Source organism: Neomonachus schauinslandi, chromosome X (genome assembly GCF_002201575.2).
Source record: "Neomonachus schauinslandi chromosome X, ASM220157v2, whole genome shotgun sequence".
In the NCBI taxonomy this organism is placed as follows: Eukaryota; Metazoa; Chordata; class Mammalia; order Carnivora; family Phocidae; genus Neomonachus; species Neomonachus schauinslandi.
The window spans coordinates 100,114,411-100,126,869 of record NC_058419.1 but is presented as its reverse complement, the minus strand read 5'-3'; the positions used below and the strand labels follow the sequence as shown (position 1 = coordinate 100,126,869).

Genomic DNA, 12,459 nt, shown 5'->3' with positions numbered 1-12,459 from the left:
AAAGGTATAAAGTTTTCCCACTTAAAAGGCAATATTAGTTGGTTTCATTTGCAGGAAGACTTAGTCACCTGCCATTGGGAGTAGAATAGCTTAAATAAAGATCACGGGGCATGCGTGGTGTGTGTGTGCGTGCACGTACACATGCACTGTGGTAGTGATAAGGGTGTTCATTTATCCGTGTCATCCTATTATAACCAAAAATTCACATAAGGGATCATGTTTCTTAGCTCTTTGTTCAGTCTGGTATTTGAACCAGTTAAGCCATCTATTTCCACTCAGATGGTTTAGCAGAAGGAAATACTGGCTTGGAACATAGGGAACTTAGGCCTTCTGTCTAGATGGGACACGATACAACTGCAATATGTAGAATGTAGTAAGTCCTGCCTCTCTGGGCTTCAGTTTTCTCAGCAGAAAAAGGACACATGCGGTGAATCTCCAAGGTTCCTTTGGGCAATCTGTGTGACTCACTGTCAGGGCCATGCCCAGCCTTACTCAGGTCCTAAGGATCATTCCGCTCTGACAATGGAGCTGTTTCCATGGATTATGAACTAAAGAACAACCTGATGATGTGTTAATTGAAACAAACTAGTTTCAGGGTGCCTGGGTGGCTCAGTCAGTGAAGCGTCTGCCTCCCAGGGTCCTGGGATTGAGCCCCGCATCGGGCTCCCTGCTCTGCGGGGAGCCTGCTTCTCCCTCTCCTCTGCCCCTCACCCCACTTGTGCTCTGTCTCTGTCAAATGAATACTTCACTTCTACTACCCAAAAGAGTCAGTTTCCCACTACATGTGTTGACTGCAGTAAGCTTCTACAGTAGAAACATTATCCTGTTGCCTCATTTACTCTCAAAGAAGATACCACTGTCAAATCCATACATTTATGGATAATTCTCCTTTTTGATAGCCACAGATATGACTTCGGGTCCTGGCTTACTGGGTAATTCCTTGAAAGACCTATACTGATTTTTAAATATAGGCAAAACATTGTACTTGAGCGTGATGGTGATTTCCGTTAGTCTCTGATTTAGAACTATTTTGGGGTTCTTCCCTAACTTTCTTTATTGTGGTTAAGTACACATACCCTAAAACTTACTATCTTACCCATTTTTAAGTGGCCAGTTCAGCAGTACTAAAGTCCATTCATCCTGTTGTGCATCCACGTCCAGACTGGAGAGAACCGGACCTCAGCTAAGGAGAGCTTTGCAAGATTGCCCAGTGAGCCCGGCACGTGCAAACAGCCCTCTCTCCCAGCCGCTCCTAGGCTCTTGCCTGAATCAGACGCGACACCTTTCTAACTGTACCAACCCGAAAGAAGTAAGTTTTCTTCTGAAGTCAACTTCTCCTTCTGGATACAAGGCATGCATTCGTAGGAGAAAACAAGGACTTCCCTCCTGTTTCCTGAGGTTTAGAAACAGAGGTCTTTGAGCACAACCTTGCTGAAGGAACCAGCCTGGCCCCAGTCCCAAGGTCTTTACACGTCAAACAAAGGGCAAAGGGCATTTTCACCAGTGTTAACTTTCGCTGCAGCAAACTGCACATTTTCATATGCGGTGCACAGGGAACCGCGAGGTGCCCGCCAGAGCACCTGGCTGAGGGAGAGCACACCAGGGCCAGGATGGCGACCGTGAAGGAAACAAAATGGATCAGTTGAACCTGATTGCAAATGGCTAGCAAGTCAAGAGGCTTCCCAAACCTAAGTAACATAAACCTTGCCGGGCTCTGTACACCGAGAACGTGCCCGACATCCTACCAGTAACATCCCACTGCGAATACTCAACTTCTTTAAAAATGAACATTCCTGTTACCCCCAAGTCCTGTATGTTCCCCTTTTGTTATGGCATCTTGTATTCCAGCAGGGAGTCAGAATAAAGCCCTATTATTTCACCTCGGGAGGGTGGAGAGCAGAATCAAAATATGCGTATTTGGGACTGAGGTGATAAGTGGAGGTTTGGGGACACAGGAGTAGGAATTAAAGTCTTCTGCCAGTTGAGGGCCTTGAGGGGCAGAGGTAAATTATTCATCCATTTAAATAACAAGAAAAACACAACCCCCACCGCCTGCCCATTTCATTCTCCTCAAAGGACTGGTGAGATTCAAGGACAGAATTCATGTGAACAAATAGCAGGTATGATTATCAGTAGCAACGGTAACGATATTTATAAGCGTAGTAGGTTCAAAGGGTAGGGAGACGCCGTTTCATGGAGGTGGAAGCCAACAGTGGGTAGCTATGGAAACAGATTAAGAAAGGTGTGAGAATCAGACAAATTAGGATTTATTCAGGGGGCCATGGGAAGAAACGGATTTTGACACATGCTATCATACAGCGAATACATTTCTCTAAAACCAGTACAAGAGCAGTAAGAGCAATGACAGGGTCAGGGTGTAGTGAATAGTAAGAGTGGCAAGGAAGGAGATCAGACGAAAGAGGTTTCTTTCTCTTAAAAACAAAAAAAAAGTTAGCACTTTACTCATTTTTTTCCTAATTCTGAATATTCAAAGAAGAAAATTCAGAAAATACCATAGAGTAGAGAGAAGAAAATAACATCCACCTGTTACCCCTGTTCGTCTCTTGACAGATGTCCCCCCCAGGCTCACAGAAGACATTCCCAAGAGCTTGGAGACTGGCTAGCCAGAACACATTCACTAAATATGTGAGGACAGACTGAATTGCAAGTTTCGACACTGAGAAGACAGCGTTGCTATTACCAAGACAGAGACATGTGGTCAGGGAAGAACGGGGGGCATCCAGCCAAAGGATGCGGCACGTGGAAGTACAGGGACATAGCTCCTGATAAGGGCACAGCATTTGGGAAGGCAGAGCTTCTGTTCGGTGACCCCTTGTCCTGACTCCCACTCAAGAGAGTCAAGAGGCGAGATCTTACTTATTCCTACCAAAGAAATGATAATTATATGACGTGATAGCAGGGCTAACTAGCACAGCAATGGCAATCACATTACAATATACTAATGTATCGAGTCAACGTGTTGTACACCTTACATTTACACCGTGTAATGTCAAGTATTTTGTATATTTCAACTAAAAAAAGAGCCAGGGGGCGCTTGGGTGGCTCACTCAGTTGAGCGTCAGACTCTTGGTTTTGGCTCAGGTCATGATCTCATGATCGTGAGATCGAGTCCCCCCACCCCTCCCACTGGGCTCCGTGCTCAGTGGGGAGTCTGCTTGAGATTCTCTCCCTCTAAAAAAGAGCGAGAGTCTGCAGGGAGGGTGGTGGTAGCTGCAGCCCCAGGCAGTCCTGTGGCCCATGGGACAAGGGCTCCAGTGGTTCTTGATGTCTGTCGGCTGTCGGCAGACTTCCATTCTGACCCTTACTCTCAACCCAAGCCACAGTACACACATAACTGTGTGCGCATGCATTTATATCAACACGTGTGTGCTTCACAGCTAGAAATTTAAAGAGTAACTGAAATTTGATTAAAGAGAAAACAATGCTTAGGAAAAACAACTCAGGCCATTACAGGTTGTTTTCTAACTGGACTTAAAAAAATGAATCTGGATTATTTGTGGCCATTACTATTCACTTTATGAAAGTTACTTGTGTCTCCATTCTGGAATAGATTACAAAAAAAAAAAAAATCTAGAGGTACTGATAATCTATTTACATTTTGGGAAGTTTGAGCATGAGGCAAAAAAGGATTTATTTCTCCACATCTATTTTACATTTCTAGCTACTGTGCCTTAACTTTAGCACAACAATCCAAACAGTATGTCCAACGCTAAATAAGGTGGCTTATTATGTGGGCATTTCGTCGGTGTGCCTGGTTAACTTTTAAATGAATGCTCAAACGGCTTTAAACATCTAAATATTCACAACATTCTGCCTGGGAGGCCTTCTGTGGTTTTAGCCCAGTCTGTGGTCAAAGACCACAGGTCTAACCAGGTTATCTGGTGATCTCTAGAGCTAGTTCTATTGTTCATGGGATCACTATGGATTGAGAAACCCCATAAAAGAAAAACAGCTCCTTGCATGAAAACAAAAACCAACCAACCAACCAACCAAAGACCACTGTGAATAACTGGATACTGCAAATATCTCACTCCTTCAGGGCCGGTGGTATTACAAAGAGGAACAACTTTTGACAACAAGCCATCCGGAAATATGTATCAAAAGCCACAAAACTCTTTTAGTCTGGTAATCCCATTCCTGAGAATTTATCCTAAGGGAAAACTTCAACCAAGGAAAACAGCTAAATGCATAAAGATGTTCACTGCAGCATTACCTACCTCAGCAAACAATGGAAACAGCCTATGTGTCTCTCAATGGAGTGCTGGAAGAGGATGTTTCTGGGGGAACTGACAGTGGTATGGAAGAGGCCCCAGGACGGGATAAGAGAATGGACAAGCCGTGTGTTGGGCTAGGGATGGATACCAGCAGAGCATAAACTTCTGACCTTGTTATATGCAGAGTCACCAATCAGGCCTTCAGATTATAGAGGAAGGCCAAAGCTACAGAAGGACAACTTCAAAAAGTGATAGACAGGGAGCCTGGGTGGCTCAGTTGGTTAAGCATCTGCCTTCGGCTCAGGTCATGATCCCGGGGCCCTGGGATCAAGTCCCGCATCGGGCTCCCTGCTCAGTTGGGAGTCTGCTTCTCCCTCTGCCCCTCCCCCTGCTCGTGCTGCCTCTCTTTCTCAAATAAATAAATAAAATCTTTAAAAAAAAAAAAAGAAGAAAGGAAAAAAAGGCTAAGAAACTTAAAAGACTCACCTACAAAAGTTAGTTTCTTATTTACAAAGGATTTCTGTGGCTGGAGATTTATTTCCTCCCTTGCTGAACCACCGCAGACTCCCTTCCCTCCCGGCACCTTATTAACCACGGGGTCCCTACTGTAGAGATTTCTTTTCCTTCCTCCGTAGCGTCCTCTCTCCCAAAACCCAGAGTCCAGAAGCCACTGCCTTCAGAGGTTTCAAGTATCAATCCCTTCCTAACTGCCTACACGGGAACTAATGTGAGAAACTCAAGTTGTGTGTTTTTATTTTTTCATTAATTTCTAAAATGCAAAAAAAGAAACAAGTTACTTAAGAAGGTGAATAACTCACAAACTGGAAGCAGCTCCTGACACTCGGCTCAATGTTACTGCCCCCGAAGGATGCGACTTCACCCAACTGTCTTGGGATTTGGATGGAGTCATGCAGGAGGAGGCCCAGCCTGCGCTGGTCACAAAATCCTGTTGAACTTGCCACTTGCTTGAAAAGGTCTACAAAAGGAAGAAGAGCATTTCAATAATCAAAAAGCAGCACCACGTCGATGCTAGCAGAACCTACCAACCACCTCAATTCCAAGCACTACTTATTGAGAGCAGCCAATATTCCCACAGATAGGGGTTCCTTCTAATTCATGCTCATCTGCACATTTACTATTTTTATGGATCAAGTTAATCATCACCGTGTGTATATAGAAAGCATGACAGCTTTTAAATAAACTACAGTCCTGCAAGAAACGTGAGTTTACATACAGTCTTGACACCTAAATTTTCCTAAGCTAAAACGTAATCCTTTGGGAACTATTTCATATATAGGATGTAACCACTATCATAAAATAAATATTTTAGCAGTAAGAGCCATGTAACTGGTCCAAAGCACCATCCCCTTTGGACATGAGAGATTAAAAAATGTACCCAAATTGGAACTTCTTTATGAAGTCCTAAGATCATTGGGTTTGTTGCATGTATTCCCACAGGCTCCTGTATATGTTTGTAACTTAGTTCCTATCACTTTATACTGTCATTGATCTAATACATGCCGGTCTTTGTGGCTGAAAAATGATAACCCCCGTGAGGGCAGGGGCCATATTTGGTCAGCTGTGTATGAGAAATGTCACGGAATGAATGAACACACCCAACACTTCCCATGTATGTCTTGTTCTCAGAAATAAAATCATTTCAATCATACCTTGTATTCAAAGAAAAGTTGCCAACAAAAGGAAATTCAAGGAAGCTTTTCCTTTTCATACGCACATTTTAAACTCTATTTGAATATTTTAACCAGGTATCTAAGATGTCAATGACAAAAGCGAGGCAGCACGCACACCTTCTACCACCACTCCGATACACATGCACAGATTTTTTTTTCAAAGTTATGAATTATCTTCACCTATCCCAATTTGAAGTTCATATTCTTGTGTCACCAACCTCAAAACAAGTTCCCTCTTAGTCATTTGAAACACAAGCTCAAAGCTCCCTTTGGTATTACAATGGGCTGGTACCATACCATTGATAAGGTTAGGTGACAAACTAACCTGTAAGTAATTCCACTATTTAAAGAAGGAAAACCCACAGAAATATTCTACTTTACCCAAAATACCTTTTTAAATGGTTAATGAAAGCCGTTCAGTTCTCTTTCTTTGGATCCGAGGATTAAAAAAAAAAACAAAACACACTCAAGTGAAAACGACATAAAAGTGAGAGCTAAAAGGGCCTGTGTATTTTGTGGCTTACTCCTGGGGAGAAATAAGCAGTAGGACACAGAGGGGCTGTGGAGAAATTCATTCTCTTTTATCTCCTGCCCATCCTTAAGCTCAGCACATCTCATCCCTGTGTGGCTAGACATTAGGGGAAAAGAGAAATGACATGATAGGCGAGGTTTGCTTAATATTCCTACCATCAAGACTTCTTACGAGCCTTTAAAGGTGAAAAACAAGTACAGTCCTTCACAATGGGAAAGGAAAGAACGCTCGCTTCCATTGCTCCTCTAGCATTTGCTTTTCATTTGGATTCACACAGTTTAAGTCGAAGAACCCAAGAGTTAACCAAAAGGAAATTCTATAAGGTGATATTTACCCTGTAAGAAATGGCAAGCGATCTGTGTCTCACGTAATAAAATGTTAGTCACGTCACAGAAGTGGATATGTCTGTACAACTTGCAGTAAGATGATTACAAAACAAACAATGTTTCTGGAACACGAATGCCAGATAGTACTCTTTAAATAAGAATCCAAAGACTAAGCAAGGGCATGGATTAAACCTTCACATTTATTTTTCTGACTTTTACAAAGGGGTTAGGAAATCAGACTTTATCCTCTAGGAACATGTGTTTTATTCAGACACAGTCGATGTAATGTAAAATAATACTTGGACTAGAGGAGTTAATCCTCATTCTCTATTTAAATACCTGCCATTTCATGTTTGACAGACAACGGCACAAACCAAGTTTTAGGACACTCTAAAAAGCAGTTCTGTAACTTACAAGAGGAACCCACTGTCACCACAACGCGAGGCATTCCCCATCTCAAACTGGGGTAATTAGCCAACGTTAATAAAAGAACAGAGTTAACCCCCCCCACCCCTAATTCAAGAGCTTTCTAATAAATAAAAATAAAATTAAAAAAAAAAAAACAGAGTTAATACACATGACTTACATCTGTACTTGTCTTCCAAATGGGCTTTGCACAGAGAAATGATGCCAGTTTTAAAAGACAGGACCCGGATCCTCCCTGTTCGTCCCCTATTATGAATAATCAAACCAGAAAACAATTACTGACACTTTAGTAGATGGTAAACACTTCTTAAGAAAAAAAAAAAAAGGAAAAACAAACCCTTGGATACGGGAACTCTACTGACCACTGTTGTATGAAACCAATGGTCTTATTAAGAACTTGTCTATTCATTATGTACTATCTTTGTTATCTGCCTTATCTATTTGGCTCATGGCCTAGAATGCAATGGAAATGTGACCACTTTGACCCAGGAAATTTTACCAAGTTTTCGATTCTTAAAAGCCCTTATTTAGGTGTGCCTGGGTGGCTCAGTCGGTTAAGCGTCTGCCTTCGGCTCAGGTCATGATCCCAGGGTTCTGGGATCGAGACCCACGTCGGGCTCCCTGCTCCGCGGAGAGCCTGCTTCTCCCTCTCCCTCTGCCTGCCGCTCTGCCTATCTGTGCTCTCTCTCTCTGTCTCTGTCAAATAAATAAATAAAATCCTGTTTTTAAAAAAAAAGCCCTTACTTGAATTGTAACAGTAGCTCTACATGAAAAGAGTAAGAAATATCCTTCTATTCAATGGAGAGCCACCTGGGTGTTTAAGTTGGTAAGTGGAAGGATTACTACTGTGCACCAAATTATTTTGGTTACTCAACAAACTGCCTACTGTGCTTATTGAAGCCCCCCAAGAAAAACCCAGCACTCCCAGATTGTCATCAGACTGCCCTTGATTGAGAAGACACTCACTCACTTGAGGCGACATGACACATACTATAAAATACACACATTTATCTTAAGAAAAATACAATATCCTCTGTTAAAGAACACTCAAATATATGATCTTAAAGAGCAATTTAAAAACAACCTATTGCTATATCGGTGTTTTAAATATGTTTACACTTTCACTTTTCCTATAAAGCTGAAATAAAGCATTCCTCATGACAAACTTATAAATGGTTCATTTTATCTGTGGGAAAAAATGGAACACGAAAATGAAAAATGTTCCATTTTGTAGAAAACGATTTTCAATAATTTGCAGCTTTTATCTTGTTAGAGAAAGAAAGTGAACCTTACATGGTGCTTAAAGAGAGAGAGAGATTATAGAATAATTTTCCCACCTAGCACTTCAAAACTGCAAACAATATGTCCCAACTGGGTTTACTTTGGGTGAACAATGTGCTCAACTTTTAACTGGTACAATTTACTAAATCCCTTAGTCAAACAGGATCCTAATCCATTAACCAAATTACGATCATTGGAAGGTTTCCTTATCTTTTCACCTCTTTAAAAAAGGCAAATCAAAGTTTAACAAGTAAACTTCATAAAATGTAACTCAGGTCTTCAAGGAGTTAAAACTGTCCCCAAGTAATTGTGAGGCAGGTAGAAGGGAAGTTCTATATACTCAGACGTCATCTGCAAAGAGCACACTGCCAAAACGTATGTGAAGGAACACCTGAGTACAAACCCTTATCAGAGCAAATGTTAAGGGTAATCCACAATTAAAATCCAGTATGTTCAAGGGCTTGGTAAATAATTATCAGAATTAAACAGCCAGGTGGTCTTGGAATTCAAAAAGGACTACCTTATCAAAATAACAAGGAAAAAAGTATACATTTTAATCACAGAGGTGGCAGAAATCTACAACAAAGGCAAAACAGCGGAAATGCAACTCTTCTTAGAAAACCTTCCCAGATTTCCAAAGGGGGATATGTTCTCGTTGGCATGTGAAATGAGGCATGCAATCATTTTAAGGTCTAAGAAGAATTCAGTCAAAATTCAAACCAATTCTGTCTGCTACCTTCCTCAACTGCCTTCAGTGAGCTCAAGACAAAAACAAGAACTGGGGATACCTCCTGTGTGCCATCCAAAAGAAAGAAACAAGTACTCTCCAAGAGAGTGATGAAGGGAGGTGTCGAACAGAAACTCTGTAGAATGCTATAAAACTTCCTCAGTTTGAGAAGCCGAGTTGGCTCCATTAAGGGCTTGTTCTCGTTTTGTTTGGCTTATCAATTCACGATCTTCCGCAAAAAGCTCCTGAGTATCAGCGAACGCTCTTCAGATCTGGTGACAGGTGTGCCAGCATCCCCAAGAGCACACCCATTTCTGCCAGAGTGGGAGCCGCCCCCGAAGTGGATGGAGGAATTCAAATTACACAGGCAAGAAAAGGCTACACACTGACTCATTCTACTATTTGAAACATGAGTATGAAAAATGAGTATCTCAGGGTTTTGTTTGTTTTCTGAGAGCAATCTACATTCTAGCTCTTACCTCCTAGTTCATCCAAATATTTTTCAGCTTCAGTGAATGCAAAAATGATTTATCACAGGGACAGCACTGGCTCACAGGGCTTCATGAACCTTTCATCCTGAGGACAGTATTTCTAGACTGGGGCCCCTGTTGTGATGCTAATTACACCCGCACCATTCTGGAAACTAAGCTTCCCATGGCGGAGTCCGTAAAGAGCTTGTCATACGTACGTGTCATAAACATTCAGCAGCCAATTGAGACACATATCCACACAGAGAGGGACGTTGACCAGATTGTTGTGTTCTTGCTCCAGGCGATCATAAATAGTGGTCAGACAATTAATGACCTGCAGAATGTCCATGGGCTGGTCATTTTGCTTGAGGTTGTGCTGGTCCAAGGCATCGCAGGCTGCTGACAGGCTCAAGAGATCCACTGCAAAAGCCACAAAAAATCACAAGTGATTCCGAGGGGAAAATCCTCCTTTCACTCTTTTTCCCTTTCCTTGGAAAATCCTGGTCGGGTTGTCTCGTACTCTTTAGTGAACACCAAACCCAAACCCTATTCTCTTTAAAAAAAAAAAAAAAAAAAATTTTTTTTTTTTAATTCCATTTAGTTAACAAATAGTGTACTACTGGTTTCAGGGGTAGAATTTAGTGATTCATCTGTTGCACAGAACACCCAGTGCTCATTCCATCAAGTGCCCTCCTTAATGCCCATCACCCAGTTACCCCAACCAGCCACCCACTGCCCCTCCAGCAACCCTCAGTTTGTTTCCTAGAGTTAAGAGTCTCTTATGGTTTGCCTCCCTCTCTGTTTTTATTCTACTTTATTTTCCCTTCCCTTGCCCCATGTTGACCTGTTTTGTCTCTTAAATTCCACATGAGTGAAATCATATGGTCTTTGTCTTTCTGACTGACTTATTTCACTTAGCATAATACCCTCTAATTTCATCCACATCATTGCAAATGGCAAGATTTCATTCTTTTTGATGGCTAGTACTATTCCATTGTATATATATACCACATCTGTTTTATCCATGTGCCCTTCGATAGCTCAGCTGGTAGAGTGGAAGACTGTAGAGGTAAACCCTACCCTCCTTTAAAGTGGTTTGTCTCCACCCCCCAGCTCTAAGTTTCCTGGCTGGAGTATTCAGGATCTGAGGTTATTGTGAAATCTCGATGGCACTGGGTGAAAAATGTGGGCGGGGAAAGTTTCCATTCCTGAAGCACAAGGGTATTCGTGAGAGAGTTCAGGGAACCTAGAATGTTCTATGGGAACAGAGTCATTTCCACATTCTGAGTAAGAAAAAATCTGTTTTACTAGAAATTTTGAAAGAGTTCCTGACAATACCTTTTCAGATTAGTATTAGGGAAGGTCAGTTTGATTAATCTGTATGGTTAGGGTTGTGTAAATTCTATTTCCAGCTATGCATTTGTAATCATTAAGCGTTTTTCACCTTGAAATTTCAGTCACCTCACAATCTCTGCGCTACCTTAATATTAGGTGAAAAAATCATCAACTTGATTAAAATTTTCGAAAGAGACACTAAAGTAACTGCATAATCTACTCATTTTTTAGACTTGAGGCTCACTTATTTCTCTCACCTTCAAGATGTATTTTACAACGTACTTTTCAAGTCCTCTAAGAACTTTCTAAGATGGGGGGGGGGTGGATTCCCTTGCTCTGAAGTGTTATTTACTCATATGCTGCAAGACAAAAATTTAACAAAAGCGAGACCTCAATCACAAGCTTTACTCCCAAATGTCATGGGAAGATGCTTTTCTCTAAAGCCAATTTATTAGCCAAATTGGAAATGCAGCAAGGGTGCTTTTCTAACACCTTATACACTTAAGTTCTGGTCTGAATTCTCAGTCCTTGGAGACAAAGAATCAATGGTAATTAAGTCAATCTCTAGCGCATCTAGTGGGAGGAGACAGTACAATTCTAAATGTAGTTGCAGATAAACCTGGGCCATCCCAGCCAGTAAACAGCTTGACCGATGCTAAACAGATGCAAATTTAAGACTTCAATGTATTTTACTAGTTATTTGTAGTGAGTTCTAATTAAACATTAAAGTGGGGGGGGGGATAGTGGTTAATACCTCTGCAGGTTCGTACCTATGTCATGCACGTTTTTCTCTTTTAAAAAAGAAAAATAGTAACCTTTGAAGTTTCCCTGGAAGCCAGAAGGAGACCTGGTGGTGGAAACAGGAGGGGTTTTTGTCTTTCATCCCAGTCAGTAAAGCTCTGTGGCTTCCACGCGGTTTTCCTGAAAATGCCCCGGACTAGCACTCACCCTATCAAAGCAAAGGCCCCACTCCTTTTGTGTTAAAATACTCTCAGGACAGAGAGATGACCTCTTTACATGGAAGCCGAGAATTTATTTAAAGTGGTAGGAAAGAACATAGCTTGATTTGAGAGGGAGGCAGGTAGGAAAAAGAATGAAGAATAAAAAAAAATAAAATAATAATGGAAAAAGGCAGGGGGCCCGGAGGAGGGAAGGGCCCAGCAAGCAGGGGCTACAAGGCAGCCTGGGGAGAGGGACACAGACAGCGGACTCCCAACTTTCTCAGCCCCTCCTCTTCTGTGTGCTGCACTTGCTTAGGGGGCAAATGTTCAGGTGGTGAGAACGTTTAAAAAAGCAGCTCACCATCTCCGTGAGTGCAAGACAGGAACGGCTTTCTTCCAAATGTCAATATTCTCAGCGCGATTCTTTGTAGACTGAAGGAAGCTATGGGTGGTTTGAAGTTTTTCTATTATTTTCTTGTTACTCTGTCTTAATCA

The 12,459-nt window shown here is 41.8% G+C and overlaps 1 protein-coding gene across 4 annotated transcripts in view; it reads right to left on the bottom strand.

The window, feature by feature from the left end:
* The window catches only part of DMD (dystrophin), a 2,077,064-nt gene that overhangs the window by 82,352 nt on the left and 1,982,253 nt on the right, over positions 1-12,459 (bottom strand). For all 4 annotated transcript variants that reach the window (XM_021677947.1, XM_021677964.2, XM_044911938.1 and 1 more), the window contains 3 exons: positions 9,907-10,108; positions 7,371-7,456; positions 5,054-5,211 (listed from right to left, as the gene is read on the bottom strand). In XM_021677947.1, coding sequence (XP_021533622.1) covers positions 5,054-5,211; positions 7,371-7,456; positions 9,907-10,108 — 446 coding nt within the window. The remainder of the gene's footprint in view (positions 1-5,053; positions 5,212-7,370; positions 7,457-9,906; positions 10,109-12,459) is intronic.